General features: G+C 52.1%; 1 protein-coding gene across 6 annotated transcripts in view; it reads right to left on the bottom strand.

Annotated features, from left to right (window-relative positions):
• Window positions 1–15189, bottom strand: part of RPTOR (regulatory associated protein of MTOR complex 1) — a 306816-nt gene that overhangs the window by 47536 nt on the left and 244091 nt on the right. For all 6 annotated transcript variants that reach the window (XM_075904085.2, XM_075904088.2, XM_075904089.2 and 3 more), the window contains 3 exons: window positions 11146–11249; window positions 9334–9517; window positions 7192–7302 (listed from right to left, as the gene is read on the bottom strand). In XM_075904085.2, coding sequence (XP_075760200.1) covers window positions 7192–7302; window positions 9334–9517; window positions 11146–11249 — 399 coding nt within the window. The remainder of the gene's footprint in view (window positions 1–7191; window positions 7303–9333; window positions 9518–11145; window positions 11250–15189) is intronic.

The following is a 15189-nucleotide window of genomic DNA, read 5'->3' as shown; positions in this document are numbered from 1 at the left end:
CTCTGCTGCTTAACACCCCGGCGCACAGGTGCAATGCCGTGTTCTCTTTGCAAACTGATTGGATTTGATCTTCCATAAATCAAGTCCAGTTTGATGGTCTGAAACTGAGCCAGTGAGTTAGAGTGGAAATTAATCCCTGCGTTTTCAGAGCAAGGGCTGTGCAGCAAAGCTAAACGCATCATTTAAATGCAATCAAGATGGGCTCACAGTCATTTTCTCTCTATTTGCTCCAGAAATGACTGGGTTTCTCTCTCTCTGCTTCCTTTAGGGAGCAACATCTCCATGCGAAGTACCAGAACGGAACAAACCCTGCTCCTCTTTTACCTGTGGCTTGTTTTCCACTTCACGTCTTGGGCGCCCTGTAGCTCCCAGAAGTTAGCAGGAGCCACTGGGCCCTGGGTTCCTTAATGCTCCAGAACTGGCACTTCTAGAAGGGGAGTGAGGCACAGAATTCCAGCCAGGAAGGGTGTTATAAGAATATCAGGGTTGCTTAGTTAAACAACCCACCCTGAGGAAATGTCCAAAAAGTTGCCTGCATAATCTGCTCTTTACCCTTTTTTGGGGAGATTGCCTGTCTCCTAGGATTGGAAGGGACCTTGAAAGGTCATTGAGTCCAGTCTCCTGCCTTCACAGCAGGACCAAGCACCATCCCCAACAAATTTTTGCCCCAAATGGCTTCCGCAAGGATTGAACTCACGACCCTGGGTTTAGCAGGCCAATGCTCAAACCACTGAGCTATTCCTCCCTTCTGTGCACATGCAAAATAGCAGTCTCCCCAATGCCAGTGACACCCAGTGAACCCAATGCAGCGCAGTATTTTCCTTCCCACTAGGGATCTTAACTATCCCTGAAATGTTAGCGGTTACGTGTTTACCTGCGGGGGCAGGGAGAGAGGAGGCAGGCGGCTCGGTGGAGCCGGCATGTGCAAACGCCCGGCTTTTAAGCTGGCTCCCCGTGCATGTCGGCTCCTGCTTGCCCACCCTTCCATGATGCAATGTGTGAGGCAGCAAGAAGGGAGGGCAGGGGGCTCTGTGGAGCTGGCTCCTGCTTGCTCCCCCCCCGTTGTCTCTGTTACAGAGGCAATAAGGGGGGTGCACATAGGCGATGGGATTGACCAGTAAGCCCAGGCTCGTCAGTGAATCGTGTAGTCGACTACACCTGGACATCCCTACCGCACACCAAGGATTTGTCTACGCTTGGAGTGTTACAGTGGCACAAGTGCAGCCATATTGCTTTAGCGTCAACTCAGACACTGCCTACAGGCCCTCCCACCAGCAGGTGTGGCGCCCAAGACAGCTTCCTCCATCCCACACCCGCCTCTCCCTGCCCCTACGCCACTTCCAACCCACCCCTCTAAAACTCTGCCCCCGCCCCGACTCTCCTTCCTCCCCCATTCCACCCCTGCTCTGCCTCACCCCCATTCCATCCTCTCCTCCTAAACCTCCTCCCCGAGCAACACGGCCTGAGGGGTGAGCAGACAGAGGGGCTGGCAGCGGGGGTTGGGCCCCTCCCCACACTTCTTAGAGCCGGCGGGAAGCAGAGCCAGCTGGCCCCAGCCTGCTCTGCTGGCTCTCAGCCCGGTCACTCCGCTTCCCCCTGCCAGGGAACGTACACAAGTTCTGTGCTGCTGCTAAAGTTGACTTGGTACTTGACAAGCGCAGCCTTCGAATGCTCAGAACTCAGCCAAATCCAAACCACAACACTCCAAGGCCTTTCTCCTGAGCGAGCAACAGCCGGAACGCATCTTCTACCCCGGCCATTTCCGGCCTTGAGCTGATCGAGACCCTCATTACATTCTGCTTTTTCTTTAAAAAAGAAAAAGTAATTTTGTTTCATGCATGTGAAATACTCAAACTATAATAATCACTCCCCGTCCACAAACCAATGTTGCTTTTTGATTGGCTGTCGACGGTGATTTATTATATTAATAAGACACCCCTCTTGTGAGCAACTATCCTAGAAAGTAGACAAATGTTTTTAATAAGCATCGAGAGGCAAAACATTACCCGTCTTTAAATGGCACAATCTGCCGCCACTAATTCTCTCTTTTTCCCTTTATAAACGTACTTACCATTGTCTGCGCTTAGAAACAAGACCTTGAAACTCATCTTGACCAAAGCCAACCTTTGTAGACAGCCCAGATGTTTGAAGTTTAATCTGGCAACTAAACCCCACAGGTCACAAAGACTTCCCAATACATTACTGGCTTTTGCCAAGAGAAAATTACTTACACTAGCAGTAGAACTGATGAAGCACTGGACCAACGATTTTATTTCCTCTTAGAGAGGCACATAAAAAAATGAAGATACTTGGAAACCTGCCTACAGTGTAACTAGTTTTATAAAACACCGACACACAGCCAATTAGCTTGCACCATTACCCTATAGTGATATTTAAACAACACACCATATGCTTCGAGGGGGAGCAGTGGGGGGGGGTTGTTACTGTTTAGGATGGGAGGAATTTCCTACACATCCATCTACTTAAAGTAAAGAACCAGTAGATGTTTATAAAAGCAGGCACCCAGAGGTATTCCTCTGTCCCTTTCCTGTTAGAGCACCATCATATTATTGATTTGTGTGACAGACACACACTGTAACTCAACGAAAGCCCCCCCGTCCCCAACAGTAGTTACAAGGTAAGGCTGCTTGGGGGTAGACTGTTCCTCTGCAGAACATTGAGTTGAGTAAAACAAACTTCTGAAAATGAAGAAATGCACAGTTAAGATAGCCCACGTAACCTTAACTCTGCTCTTTTTTCAACAGATCCCGCTTTGTTCCAGTTAACACTCGCACTCTTTGCTCTTTCTACCCTACAGGTGCTGAAACGTACAAGCTCCGCACCTCCTCTAACAACCGATTCACTCTCACCCACAGAATTTCATTTAATCCAATCAATGCCAACATCCCTGTACCCTTTTCGAGCAATGGATAAATACACCTAGTCACATGGGCCCCTGGTACCGTATGTTTCAGGAGGTTCCAGATCCCGGTGTGCACCTACAGGCATGTATGCAGGTAGCTTCCCAGAAAGACCACCACACAGGTACAACTAACCCCTTACCATGCAGGCCCAAATTCTGCCTCCCTAATATAACGTAGGCCACCTAACGCCCTGACGGCATTCAAGTGTATGCATATAATTCCCTGGGCTACTGCCTGCTCCAGGGGAACACGGGGAAGGAAGAACCGACAGCCCTTTTTTCCTCCCTTTGTCCTTCAGCTGAGCTAGAGGGAATCCTGGGGGTGACAGTGAATGGGCTGGAAAAGGAGCTGTCGAGCGCGTACATTTGAGCCCCGCTGGGACAGGCAAAGCAAACTTGAGCTGCCATTTTGCACAAGGGGCTTTTTGCGCAAAAGCCCCTTGCACAAAAACAGTGGCTCATTAAGTATGCAAATGAGGCACGGTGATATTCACGGCTTCGCCTCATTTGCATATTATCTTGCGCAAGAGAGAACAGTGTAGACGTAGCTTAAGAGTTTAGTGGCAGTTGCTGCTTCATGCCACTGAGGTATGTCTACACAGCAGTGTTATTCCGAAATAACATGGCCTGCGTCTACACACGAGCAGTTATTTCGACATAATGGCGAAATACTGTCGAGCTGGAGGACTGGTTCCTCTGACTCCTGTCACCCTCATTGTAGGAGGAGGAAGGGAAGTCGGGGGAAGAGTGCTGTGTCTCGAAATAACAGCTGTGTAGACAGCGCCAGAAGTTATTTCAACTTAAGCTACGCAATTAGCATATCTCAAACTGCGGAACTTATTTTGAGCTTAGCCGTGCTGTGTAGACGTGCTCCGACAGTCTGCATCTACATCCCTCTTAAAGGCCCTGCGTCTGCTGTTTTGCCCCAGCACAGGCTGTGGTGTATGGCTCAGACTGCACTTGATAGTGACCGGGGTGGAGGATACCCTCTGACTTGTGCACACATCTAGAAAAAGACTCGTCAGCAACACAACCACCCTCTGTCCTTCCTGTAATTTGTAATTTCTTTTAATAAACAAGGTGGTGGGAGTTTCGTCTGGGAGCTATTTCAGAGCCTCGGCTGCTGTCAACCCCCCTTTTCTGAGATAAAGGAGATTTTACAAGATGCCTGTGAGCCTGTCACAGCTCTAACGCTGCACTCAAGCAAGCAGGGTCAAACCTATCGTGGCGCGGAGGACACGCTCTGCTGACGCTGGGATTAAATAGTCTTCGCTTAAGGCGCGTTCGCAACAATTTCCTCTGCTTGTTTTAAGCATCAGCACAGCCAGGCAAAGGTGGGAAGAAAGCTGCATCTTTAACCTTGCTGCCGGAATGCCGGGGCTTCCTTACACAGCAGAAAGCGAGGGATGTTTATTCTAACAATCTAGGTGGTTCTACTGTTCTCTGGCCTGGCAGTGAGGAATGATTAATCTCCAACGTTTTTCCAGGAAAGTGAACCTGACTACACCCCTGGCTGCCTGGCTCAGAACAAGATCATTTCTTGTCATAAGCACACACAAAACAAAACTGGCTTGTAAAGAAGGACTTCCACGTCAAGCAAGTTTTAAAAGAGTTGCTAGAAAAGCTAGTACTGGGGTCGGACAGCATTTCTTTGCTATGTAACGACTGTAGACTACGGTGTCCCCAGGCGGATGTACACATGCCTCACGCCTGCACCTGCAACCAAGTCTTGTCTTTGCTTTGCTTACCAACTGCTTTGGAGGAGAGGGTCAAAATTCAAAATGATCTGGACAAACTGGAGAAATGGACTGAGGTCAACAGAATGAAGTTTAGTAAGGACAAATGCAAAGTGCTCCACTTAGGAAGGAACAATCCGTTTCACACACAAAGAATGGGTAGCGACTGTCTGGGAAGGAGTCCTGCAGAAAGGGATCTAGGGGTCAGAGCGGACAAGCAGCTAAATATGAGTCAACAGTGTGACACTGCTGCAAAAAAAGCAAACGTGATTCTGGGATGCATTAACAGGCGTGTTGTGAGCAAGACACGAGAAGTCATTTTCCCGCTCTGCTCTGGTTAGGCCTCAATTGAAGTATTGTGTCTAGTCTGGGCACCACATTTCTAGAAAGATGTGGAGAAACTGAAGAAGGTCCAGAGAAGAGCAACAAAAATGATAAAAGGTCTAGAGAACATGAGCTAGGAGGGAAAACTGAAAGAACTGGACTTGTTTAGTTTGGAAAGAAGAACTCAGAGGGGACATGAGAGCGGGTTTCAAGTACCTAAAAGGGTGTCATCCAGGAGGAGGGGAAAAATGATTCTCCCTGGCCTCTGAGAACAGGACAAGAAACAATGGGCTTAAACTGCAGCAAGGGAGGTTTAGGTTGGACATTAGCAGGGCTCACCAAGCGGCGGCGAGCCCCACTCGCCAGCTGCGCGGTTCAGCACGCTGCACATGCACTTACCGTACTGCGCGGCTGTGCCGGCTTGTAATCTACTTGCCAAAGGTGAGTACATTACACTAATTGTCGAGCCCTGGACATTAGGATAAACTTCCTACCTGTCAGGGTGGTTAAACACTGGAATAAATTGCCTGGAGAGGTTGTGAAATCTCCATCCCTGGAGATATTTAAGAGCATGTTCGATAACATCTGTCAGGGATGGTCTATATGGTGCTGGGTCCTGCCATGAAGGCAGGGGACTGGACTTGATGACCTCTCAAGGTCCCTTCCAGTTCCAGTGTTCTGTGATTCTATCTCCCTGCCCACCCTCTTCCATCTTGCTTGTGAGACTCAGTTACCACTTGCCAGGCACGCTTAGTCTTCGGTGTGCTTGGTAGGTGTTAAATACAGGACAATTAAATCACTTCTCTGCTTAGCACAGCCACCTTATAGAAATCATTGCCATGTAACATTCAGCATCACAGCGTCACGGGAGAATTAAGCAAGAAGAAAGCAACAAGATGGGAGGGAGAAACCTCCTATTTGAACCCAAACGTTTCAGGCACCTAGTAAGGAAAAGGATGGGCAAAACGCAGTTACTTCCAATGCTGTGGAGCCCGCTGCTTTGGAACAAGCCCTCCCTCTACAACTCAGATCACGTAGGAGGCATTGGGCGTCAAGTTTCTTTGGCAGAATGTCCCGCCTCCCATTCCCTGCCTTAAAATCAGTCCTCGTTCTTGTGGCATCGCTGCAGAGATCAGAGCGTGGCCCAGTTACTCTGGTTAGTGGAGGGCTGGATTTCTGGCCGTGGCTAAGAATGTTAAGAGGCGGGTAATTGGCTTATCGTCATTAGTCGATGGGGGAAGGCGCTCAGTCCTGGCTCGCGCTGGTCCAGGAGCTACCCCCACTGCAGCCTGACTTCCATTACATTGAAACTGCAGAGCCACGGGGTCCCGGACCAGCGTGAGCCAGGACTGAGCCGGGCCCAGGTCCAGCAGCCCCTGTTCGGGGGGTACCCATGGGGAGCTGGCACTCTCCGCGGACAGGGGCTGCTGCTGGAGCAGCCTCTGCCTGTGGCAAGCCTGGGCCCACACAGAGAGGAGCTGCTTCGCGGCAACCTCCCCCCACCTCCAAGAGAGGCAGCAGCACAGCTGGGGAGGGCAGCGGTACTGTGGAGAACCAGCTTTTAAGCCAGCTCCCCCCAAGCACCGGCTCCTGTTCCCAACCCCCTTGCTCCCTCTGATACAGAGGCTGTGGTTGTGGGGGGGGGGGGGAGCAGTTGACATCTTGAACACTCGCTTACATCCCTAGCTGTTACTCTGAGCTGCGTATAGACCGGGGCGTCTCCCAGTGGACGTAAGTGGAGCACATTCTGCCACTGGGAGAGGCATCTCGGCTCAGCCATGGCATCTGCCCATCGGTCAGCAACGGAGAATTCAAAGCCTGGGAAGCTGCGGCCACACTTGGCCTTTGCAGCCAGGCAGCGCTGCTTTGCTGACCCAAGCGGGGGCACCCACAAGCACGCTCTCCCCACACACTCGCACTCCTGCTTTGCATCCCTTTCTGCTCACACGGGGGGCGCTTTCCCTGGTAGCATGTCACTAACCCCTCCACTCCTGCGCCCACATGGTACAGGCAAGGTGGCACGGGGATCTAAAAAGCCGCAGGGATAGGGTGGGCGTGGGGTGGGCAACGCTCATATCACAGGATGATCACAAAGGGAACGAGGCGGGAGGGGCAAGTACGCGGCGCCCACATTCCCCGGGGTCGGTGTCCCGCCTGTCCACGTGGCCAAGAGAGGAGGGCTGCGATTGGAGGGAGGGAGAATATTACCTTCATGACCGGCTGAGCAAAATACTTGGCGCTCCAGTCACAGAACCCTGTCTGCATGGTGGCGGAAATGAAGATTTTGTGTCCAACGGCATCGTCTGCATCGTCCGTGGTCTGCCCAGGAAGAGAAGCGAACACGGAGGGAAACAGTTTTGCCTCATGATCCTGTCCTCTCCCACTCAGAGCGCTGGCTCCCCTCCCAGGACCCATGCGCCACGCAGATCACCGGGCGGCTTCAAGCGAGAGGAGCAGCCGAGAGACGGACGCTGAAAGGTGCCGCTGCGACGCGAGATCTGGAAAGAACAGCCCCTCGGGGAGAGCGCTTGGACGCTACCCGCAGCGCGGGTTCCCCGAACTATCAGGGCCTCTGGGCACAACTATCCTGCGAGTAGGACGTGATGGCACCGGCTCCTCTCCACGGCCTGGCTGAGCTGGCACAGGGCACAGCTGGGGATGGGGAATGTGATTCAAGAAACCCCCGCAGCCCACAGGTTGGTACAAGGGCCAGCCTAGGCGCAGCCATTAAAAAGGGGTGACCAGGCATGTGGGAGCAGGGGGCACAGGCCTCTCAAGCCTACTCCAGTGCTTTACAGTTGTGCCCGCCTTCGGGACTGGGTGGCGACGTGGATTCGTGGTGGGATCTGCCAGTTGCCACTTGAAGTGGCTGACATGAGTCTGGTCCCTCCTGCCTGGCTGGGTGCCCAAGCCATTCCCATCCGATTGCTGGGTGGTGGCTTACGGGAGGGGAAGTGACTTGCGGGAGGGTGGGGGGCTCCAATTCCTAGCAGCCAGGTGCCCACCTCACGGAGAGCTGGCAGCCTTGGCAGAGGCACCAGGAAGGCTGACTTCCCCTCTTCTCCCTGGAGGCCCTGCTAGGGCTGCGGCTGTGCAGAGAGCAAGTCAGTCTCCAGGGCTGGCCCTGGGGCGTGTTCTAACAGCAGGAGCTGCACGCTGGTGAGGGGGGTTCTTCCTCCTCCCACAAGGAACCCGCTGCCCCCACCACCCCGGCTCTCTCACACGTGGCCAGTTTGGCAGCCTCTGCGAAGGAACCTCCAACGATCCAAGGTCAGAGGGAAATGAACCGGCTGAATGGCCTAAAATCTGCCCTGCACCCACCTGGCTCTGGCCAGTGCCGGCAACGTGTCGGGTTCGTAAAGCCCTCGCGGAGCCCATCGGGGTTCCTTCTGACACAGAGACAGCCTCTCGCTTCCCCCCACCGCCGGCAGCTCTAGCTCAGCGGGACGGGGGCGGGGGTTCCCATAGCGACGTAGGGATACTTGCACCCGCTCGCCTTGGGCAAGTGCTAAACAGATGGTCGAGCCACGAACGGACCCTCGCAGCCAGACCCGTGTGCTCCCCCACCCGGAGCCACGTGGAGCTGCTATGGGTTGTTCTAGCTGAAGGGACTCGATGGAGAACACGTGTTTGTCCTGACAGAGGCTGAATCTCTCCTCTGGCGCACTCTGGTCTGGCATGATTTTAGTGAGCTGGATGGCTACTTATCAGGGGCAAAGCTTGTTTCCAGCCCCCAGGCCTGGCTCGCAGGCTCTGCGTTAGTTCTAATTGACCCTAAATGTCTCCTAAGAGCCCCGCAAGCAATGGGAGTGTTGCCAGTGTTGGAGCTAGACAATATTGACCTCCCATGGTTCGGCAAATTCTCTGGCTCAGCACCAGGGGGTTCTAAAGACTTGTGACCTACAACTGCGTGACAACGGCTGCTCCTTTGGGAGGGCCTTGTGGAAAGGAGCTGACATTTTCTGCTGCAAGGAAGGAGCCTGGCGCCAGGCCTCTGAGAATTCCTCTGAAACTTTGTTCATTAAGGCGAGGTAGCAGCCTAATTTATGTAAAGTGGCTGACTGTTTACAGAACAATAAATAACCTTTTCCAATTAAACACTTCTCTGCATCTGCAGCGAGGAACGTCACCTCAAGAGCCACAAAGCGACATTTATCCTCGAGACAAGGAAAAACGATCCATTTCATTTTTTACGTTATTGATGTTGTCAGGATTAGGGGAAACTAAATGAGTCAGTGGCAGCGGCAAAAAGCGAAGCGGGATATTTATAAAGGAGGAGAGCAAAGAACAGTCTGTGACAAACAGTGCACAAGGCGGGGGGGCCACAGCGAGGCGGAAGAGCCATTTTACCTGATCTGGCCCTTTGTCAAACATTTTCCGTGTCCTGGGGAACTGGTGGGAGTGGGGGGTGTACTGGGCCCCGAGATTGCCGACGTTCGAAGGTCTTGCGGATGGGATGTCCCGGCTGACTGGCTGCTTCGTCACGTCGTTTGTCAGGCTGGAGATGCTTGTGCTGGCCGTCGGAGGGGACCCTCTAACATTGGGAAAGAACACAGGGACAAACGTGGCATCGAAGCCCGGCCTTGCCCTCACTTTCTGACCCAAGTGATGAGCAGCTGCCGAAACTCCGGCTCCTCTGCACGGGGCGGTGCAAGAGGGGAACCGTTTAAACGGTTAACTGATCAGCTTGTCAGTTTCTGTTCTGGTTACACGACGGCTCTCAGCTCCGCTCCTAGGAAGCCTGCGGTGTGTAACCACTAAGCTTTTTTAATGGTGACCCGGTTACATTACTAACTTTTTTTTTTTTTTTTTCCCCACATCCCTACTCCGGAGGGAGATGCAACCAAACCATGGCTTCCACCTCGGAGAAATGACCTGTTTCCCACTAAGGGGGAAAAACCCATCGGCCGGGGGAAGACTAAGGCTAGACTGGAAATCTGGGTGCTGGAGAATGGCATGCCCTCGACATCACGTATCTGGGCCACCCCTTCATCTTTCCTTCGCAAGGGGTTTTAACTTGGAGAGAGACAAGTTTGGTTTTTAAGGCTTTCCAGTGGTCCTCAACCTTTCGTGGCTGCTGGGCGCCCAGGGGCAGGGTCGCTCATGTGCCGCGCTTCCGGAGGTGGGGGCTGCCCACGCGGCCTACGCCGGCACCACGCATGTGCCGTGCGCCAGGGATAGGGGCCGCCCACACACCCTGAGCCCAGGGCTGGCACCACACATGTGCCACGCACCGGGGCCGGGGCCAGCCCAGATGTTTCAGTGGGCGCACATAAATGCCCCAGCGGGTGCCATGGCGCCCATGGGCACCGCGTTGGGGACCACTGCTTTAGACTTCCCTGGCACGGACTTCAAAATATAAACTACGCGTCTGTGCCGACCTAAGCGCAGGCCCAGAGACTGAAACAGCTGTGCTCAGTGGGAACACGCCGGTCCCCAGGGCCACGACAATTCCCATGAACTCAGTCAAGGCACCTTTGGCCAAAGCACGTTAATAGCGAGTCTAGTTGACCAAGGATGTCAGGGGCCATGTCGGCTGCAGCATATCAGGCCGAGAGAGCCTGATGTTTATCCTGTTACAAGGCCAGTGAAACACCGACTCGTTCCACGTTTGTGCCCCTGTTCCGCCGGGCGGTTTTCTGGCAGGACACGTTAGCAGGGCTGCAAGATCCAAACGGCCAATCGCTGGTTTCCACGGGGGGGGGGGGAGGGGGGGAGAGGGAGGATGGGGTTGGAAAGCTCATTTTGAAAGCTCAGATTTGCCCATGTCATTCTTGCCCTGGATCACTATAGATGCAGCCTCTGCTGTGGATCAAGCAACCCTGGGTCCTCACCGTCTCTAAGCGGTGAGAAGGCAGATCAGTTCTGCGGGAAAACGCAGGGCCCATTTTCCCAGCTCAAAGGGTGAGGAACGAGAGCATTTATCCTGCCGTCAGCGTGCCAGGCCGCCCCTTGTCCAGATAAGGGTGGCAGCAGGAAATCCCCAGCTTTTTACAGAGATTTCCCCTTTCCCAGTGTTCTGGGCACTGCGGGGTAGAAAGCTACCGAGCGTTCTGCTGGGCCCCCCATCTGCGTCTCGGTTCACTGGGGTGGCCGAATGGTTAGTGCATGGATCCGCACAGCTGTAATTGGCAAGGAAATACCATTTCAGAGGCCACTTACCCCACTTGGTGGATGTGCATGCCCTTGTTGGTGGGGCTGGCGGGGGCAGACTGCGTGAGGGAGGCGCTGTCGAGGATGCGCTGGGGACGGGCATTTACTGTTGCCTAAGAAAAATCAAAGGATTCAACAACCGAGAAGGGGCCAACAGCAACTACAGTTATTTATTCTCCAATAAAATCTCATGTCCCAGGTTAAATGTGATTAAACTACCAGAGCGGGGCGTATCACGGCCTCCTGAACAGCTCCCATCCAACCACTATTGGATTAGTAAACCTCTTGGTCTGTCAGGAAACCTGTATCGAAAAAGGCCCTTCTGCCACGTACTGGGGAAAGGCTTTTGAGTGACACCTAATCCTTTCCCATGATTAAATTACCAGCTAAGATCTCCACTGCCAATGGGCGAGTAGCAAGCTTAGGGGTTACCTTGTAGCAATGAGCTTTCTTCCTCTCTCGTCTCAGGAAAGAAACGATTTCCTATCACACTCAAAACTGACCCTCTCAGCAAAAGTTCCAATCCAGATTTCTCACTCCTGAACGAGCTTTCCCTGCCAGTAGAGCTGTGACCCAAGGGTTCTTCCCAGCTTCCTTCTGTTGCGTGGCAAAGCTCCCGCCGCGCCCCGTGGGTCCCGTGTTACCGGCAGATGGTGTTTGCCTCAGAGGCTCGCTGTGGCCCGCCACACGGCCCCTCTCCCTTTCCAAGAGGCAGGGACGGCGGCTAACTGAGCCATCCTCCTGACAGGCTAGTTTGTGCCTTTGGGGTGAAAACCCCTCTGCAGTCCTGGGCTCCCTTCTCAGGGGCAGTCTCTGTGTTGGCGTGGGGGGAACCTGGGCCTGCCCACTACCGCAGGTTCCGGCCCAGCAGCAACAGATAGGGAGGGTTTTGCTTCCACTCTGGCAGCTTTTTCCCTGGGCCACTTCCCCAAACAATCCCTCCCAGAACCTTCCCTCTGGTGCCTGCTAGTCCGTCCTCAGCTCTCACCCACAGCGCTCTTCTGTACCGCACTGCCTCCTTCCGGTCCGACACGCTGTCTTCCCCCCTCCTTACTTTGGGGCAACCTTTTAAAGCAGCCCCACAGGGTTTAATTGGCTGCAGGTATTTTTTAGCTTGCTCCCTCCAGCAAGTCATTAGCTAGCCTCAGGTGTCGGCCTGCCTTCATTTCCTGGTAGCGGGCTGTGAGTTTATTCGGGGAAGAGAAAGCTATTTTCCAAAGGCCCAGTATACCTGCCCTCCATTAGAGTGCGGCAGCCTGCTGGTTTGCGTCTGTCTGTTTCTAGGTCTGAATAATAATAATTGAACATCTACACCTTGAAGAGTAAGAGGACCAAAAAAAGCCAGCGTGGCTAAACAGAGCCAAAGCACAGTGGTTACAGGCAAAAAGGCATCCTTTAAAAAATTGGAAGTCAAATCCTATTGGAGAAAAGAGAAAGGAGCATAAACTCTGGTAAGTCAATTGTATCAGTATATTTAGGCAGTCTGAGAGAATTTGAGAAGCAACTAGCAAAAGATGCCAAAACGAACAACGAAAATATTTTTAAAGTACAACAGAAGCAGGAAGGCTGCTACACGCTCAGTCGGGCCGCAGGACAATCAACATGCTAAAACAGCATTCAAGGAAGGAAAAAACCCTCCATGGCTAAATGAATTTTTTGCATCGGTCTTCATTACAGAGGACGTGAGGGCGATTCCCACATATGAGCCATTCTTAGTTGGTGACAAATCTGAGGAACAGTCCCAGATTAAGGAATTGATAGAGGTGGCTTTGGAATAAACAAATAAATTAAATAGTAATGAGTCACCAGGACCCGATGGTATTTACCCGAGAGTCCTAAAGGAACTCATGTATGAAATTGCAGAACTATTATCTGTAACTGATCATTTCAATCAGCTTATGTAGCTGATGACTCGAAGATGGCTAATGCGATGCCATTTAAAAAAAAAAAGGCTCCAGAGGCAATCCTGGCAACTACAGGCTGGTAAGCCTACCTCAGTACCAGGCAAACTGATAGGAAAGAACAGAATTATGTGACACACCGATGAACACAATTTGCTGTGGAAAGGCATGATGGCTTCTGTGTAGGGAAATCAAGCCATACCAATCATCAGAATTCTCTGACAGGGTCAACCAACATGTGGACGAGGATGATCCAGTGGGTAAAGTGTATCTGGGTTTTCAAAAAGCCTTTGACAAGGTCCGTCACTAAAGGCTCTGAAGAAAACTAAGCTGTCATGGGACAAGAGATAAGGTCTGGTTAAAAGATAGGAAACAAAGGATAGGAATAAACAGTTTTCAGAAATGGAGAGAAAAATAGTGGGGTTTCCCCCCAGGGATCTGTACTTGAACCAGTACTGTTCTACCAATTTGCAAATGATCTGGTAAAAGGGGTTAATGGAGGAGGGGCAAAGTTGGCAGAAGACAGACGGTTCAGTCCAAAGCTGACGGCACCGAGTTACAAGCGGCTTTCACAAAACTGGGTGACTGGGCACCAAAAATGGCAGATGAATTCAATGTTGATAAGTGCAAAGCGATGCCCATTGGAAAACGTCATCCCGGCTATGCATACAAAACGACGAGGTCTAAATGAGCTGTTACAACTCCAGGAAGAGATCTGGGGGTCACTGTGGATAGCTTTCTGAACATATTCGTTCAATGTGCAGCAGCAATCAAGAAAGCAAACAGAATGTGAGGAGCCATTAGGAAAGGGATAGATAATAAGACTGTAAAATGTCACTTTAGAAATCCCCGGCACCTTGACTACTACATGCAGCTTTGGTCATCTCAGCCAAGATACATCAGAATGGAAAATGTACAGAAAAAGGGCGCAAAAAGGATTCTGGGTAGGGCAGTTTTCACACTGGAGTGGTGAAAAAGACTGTCATTGTTCAGCTTGGAAAAGAGACAACAACGGGGGGAGGGAATGGGGGGGTTATAATAGAGGCCTATACAATTAGGACAGATGTGGCACAAGTGAATGAAGACATGTTATCTACCCCTTTGCATAACACCAGAACCAGGGGCTGCCCAATGAAATGAACAGGCAGCGGGTTTAAAACAAATGGGAAGCACTTCCTGCCACATCCCGTCAACCTGTGGAACTTGCTGCCGCAGGATGTGATGAAGGACGAAACTGTAACTAGATTCCAAAACTAATTAGCTACGTTCCTGGAGGCTCGGTCCATCAACAGGCCCACCGATAGGGGTCCAGCAATTCGAAGGGGTCTGGGGCTCCCAGCTGCCACTGCTGATACTGTGATAGTGGTGGTGGCTGCTGCCCCAACCATTTAAGTTGCCATCGGAGCACTGCACGGCTCTGAGGGTGGGAGAAACGGGTGCACTGCGCTCCAGGTGGCACGAAGGGCTGGCTGCCCCCAGTCCGTTCCTTGCAGGAGCACAGAGCCAGACCCTCCCCACACCTTGCCCGGGGTCTGCGCAGGCTGTCGGTTCCCCTGTCCGTCAATGACCATTGGCCTCCGACTGTCACATGCTGGGACGGTGTGACAAGGGAAGATCGCTCGATGGTTGCCCTGTTCTGTTCACTGTCTTTGAAGCATCTGACATTGGCCAGTGTCAGAAGACAGGAGACTGGGCTAGATGGACCATTGGTCTGAGCCCGTGTGGCCGTTTGGAGGTACAAACGTTCACCAGAGGATCTCAAAGCATTCCAAACTAGTTCCGCATGGGACAATGCAACAGAAAATGCAAGAGAAATAATTTCCTTCCAGCTAAGGAAGCCAGGCTGCAGCTGCAAGTATCAGCCAGAGAAGTGTCAGCGATGAACTCAAACGCTCTCACCTCCCCCCAGGCTGTGCACGGTTCCAGCCCAGGGCATCAGCCACCTTAAAAAAAAAAAAAAAAAAAAAAAAAAAAAAAAAAAAAGGAAAATCTTCAGTTTGCTTAAACCCCCAAAACTCAGGCTCCTTGGACTCCTCCTTTTAAAACACCTGGCTTTCGCCTGCTAGAAGAGCTTTTAAGGGACAGACGTGTGACTGCGCCTTTGAAAACCGGCTGGAACAAAGTGCAGCCGTTCCTGCTAGCCCCCAAAAGT

Source organism: Pelodiscus sinensis, chromosome 20, assembly GCF_052426305.1.
Source record: "Pelodiscus sinensis isolate ZL-2025 chromosome 20, ASM5242630v1, whole genome shotgun sequence".
NCBI lineage: Eukaryota > Metazoa > Chordata > Testudines > Trionychidae > Pelodiscus > Pelodiscus sinensis.
Note: the sequence above shows the minus strand (reverse complement) of the source record. Positions and strands in the feature narration are given on the sequence as shown.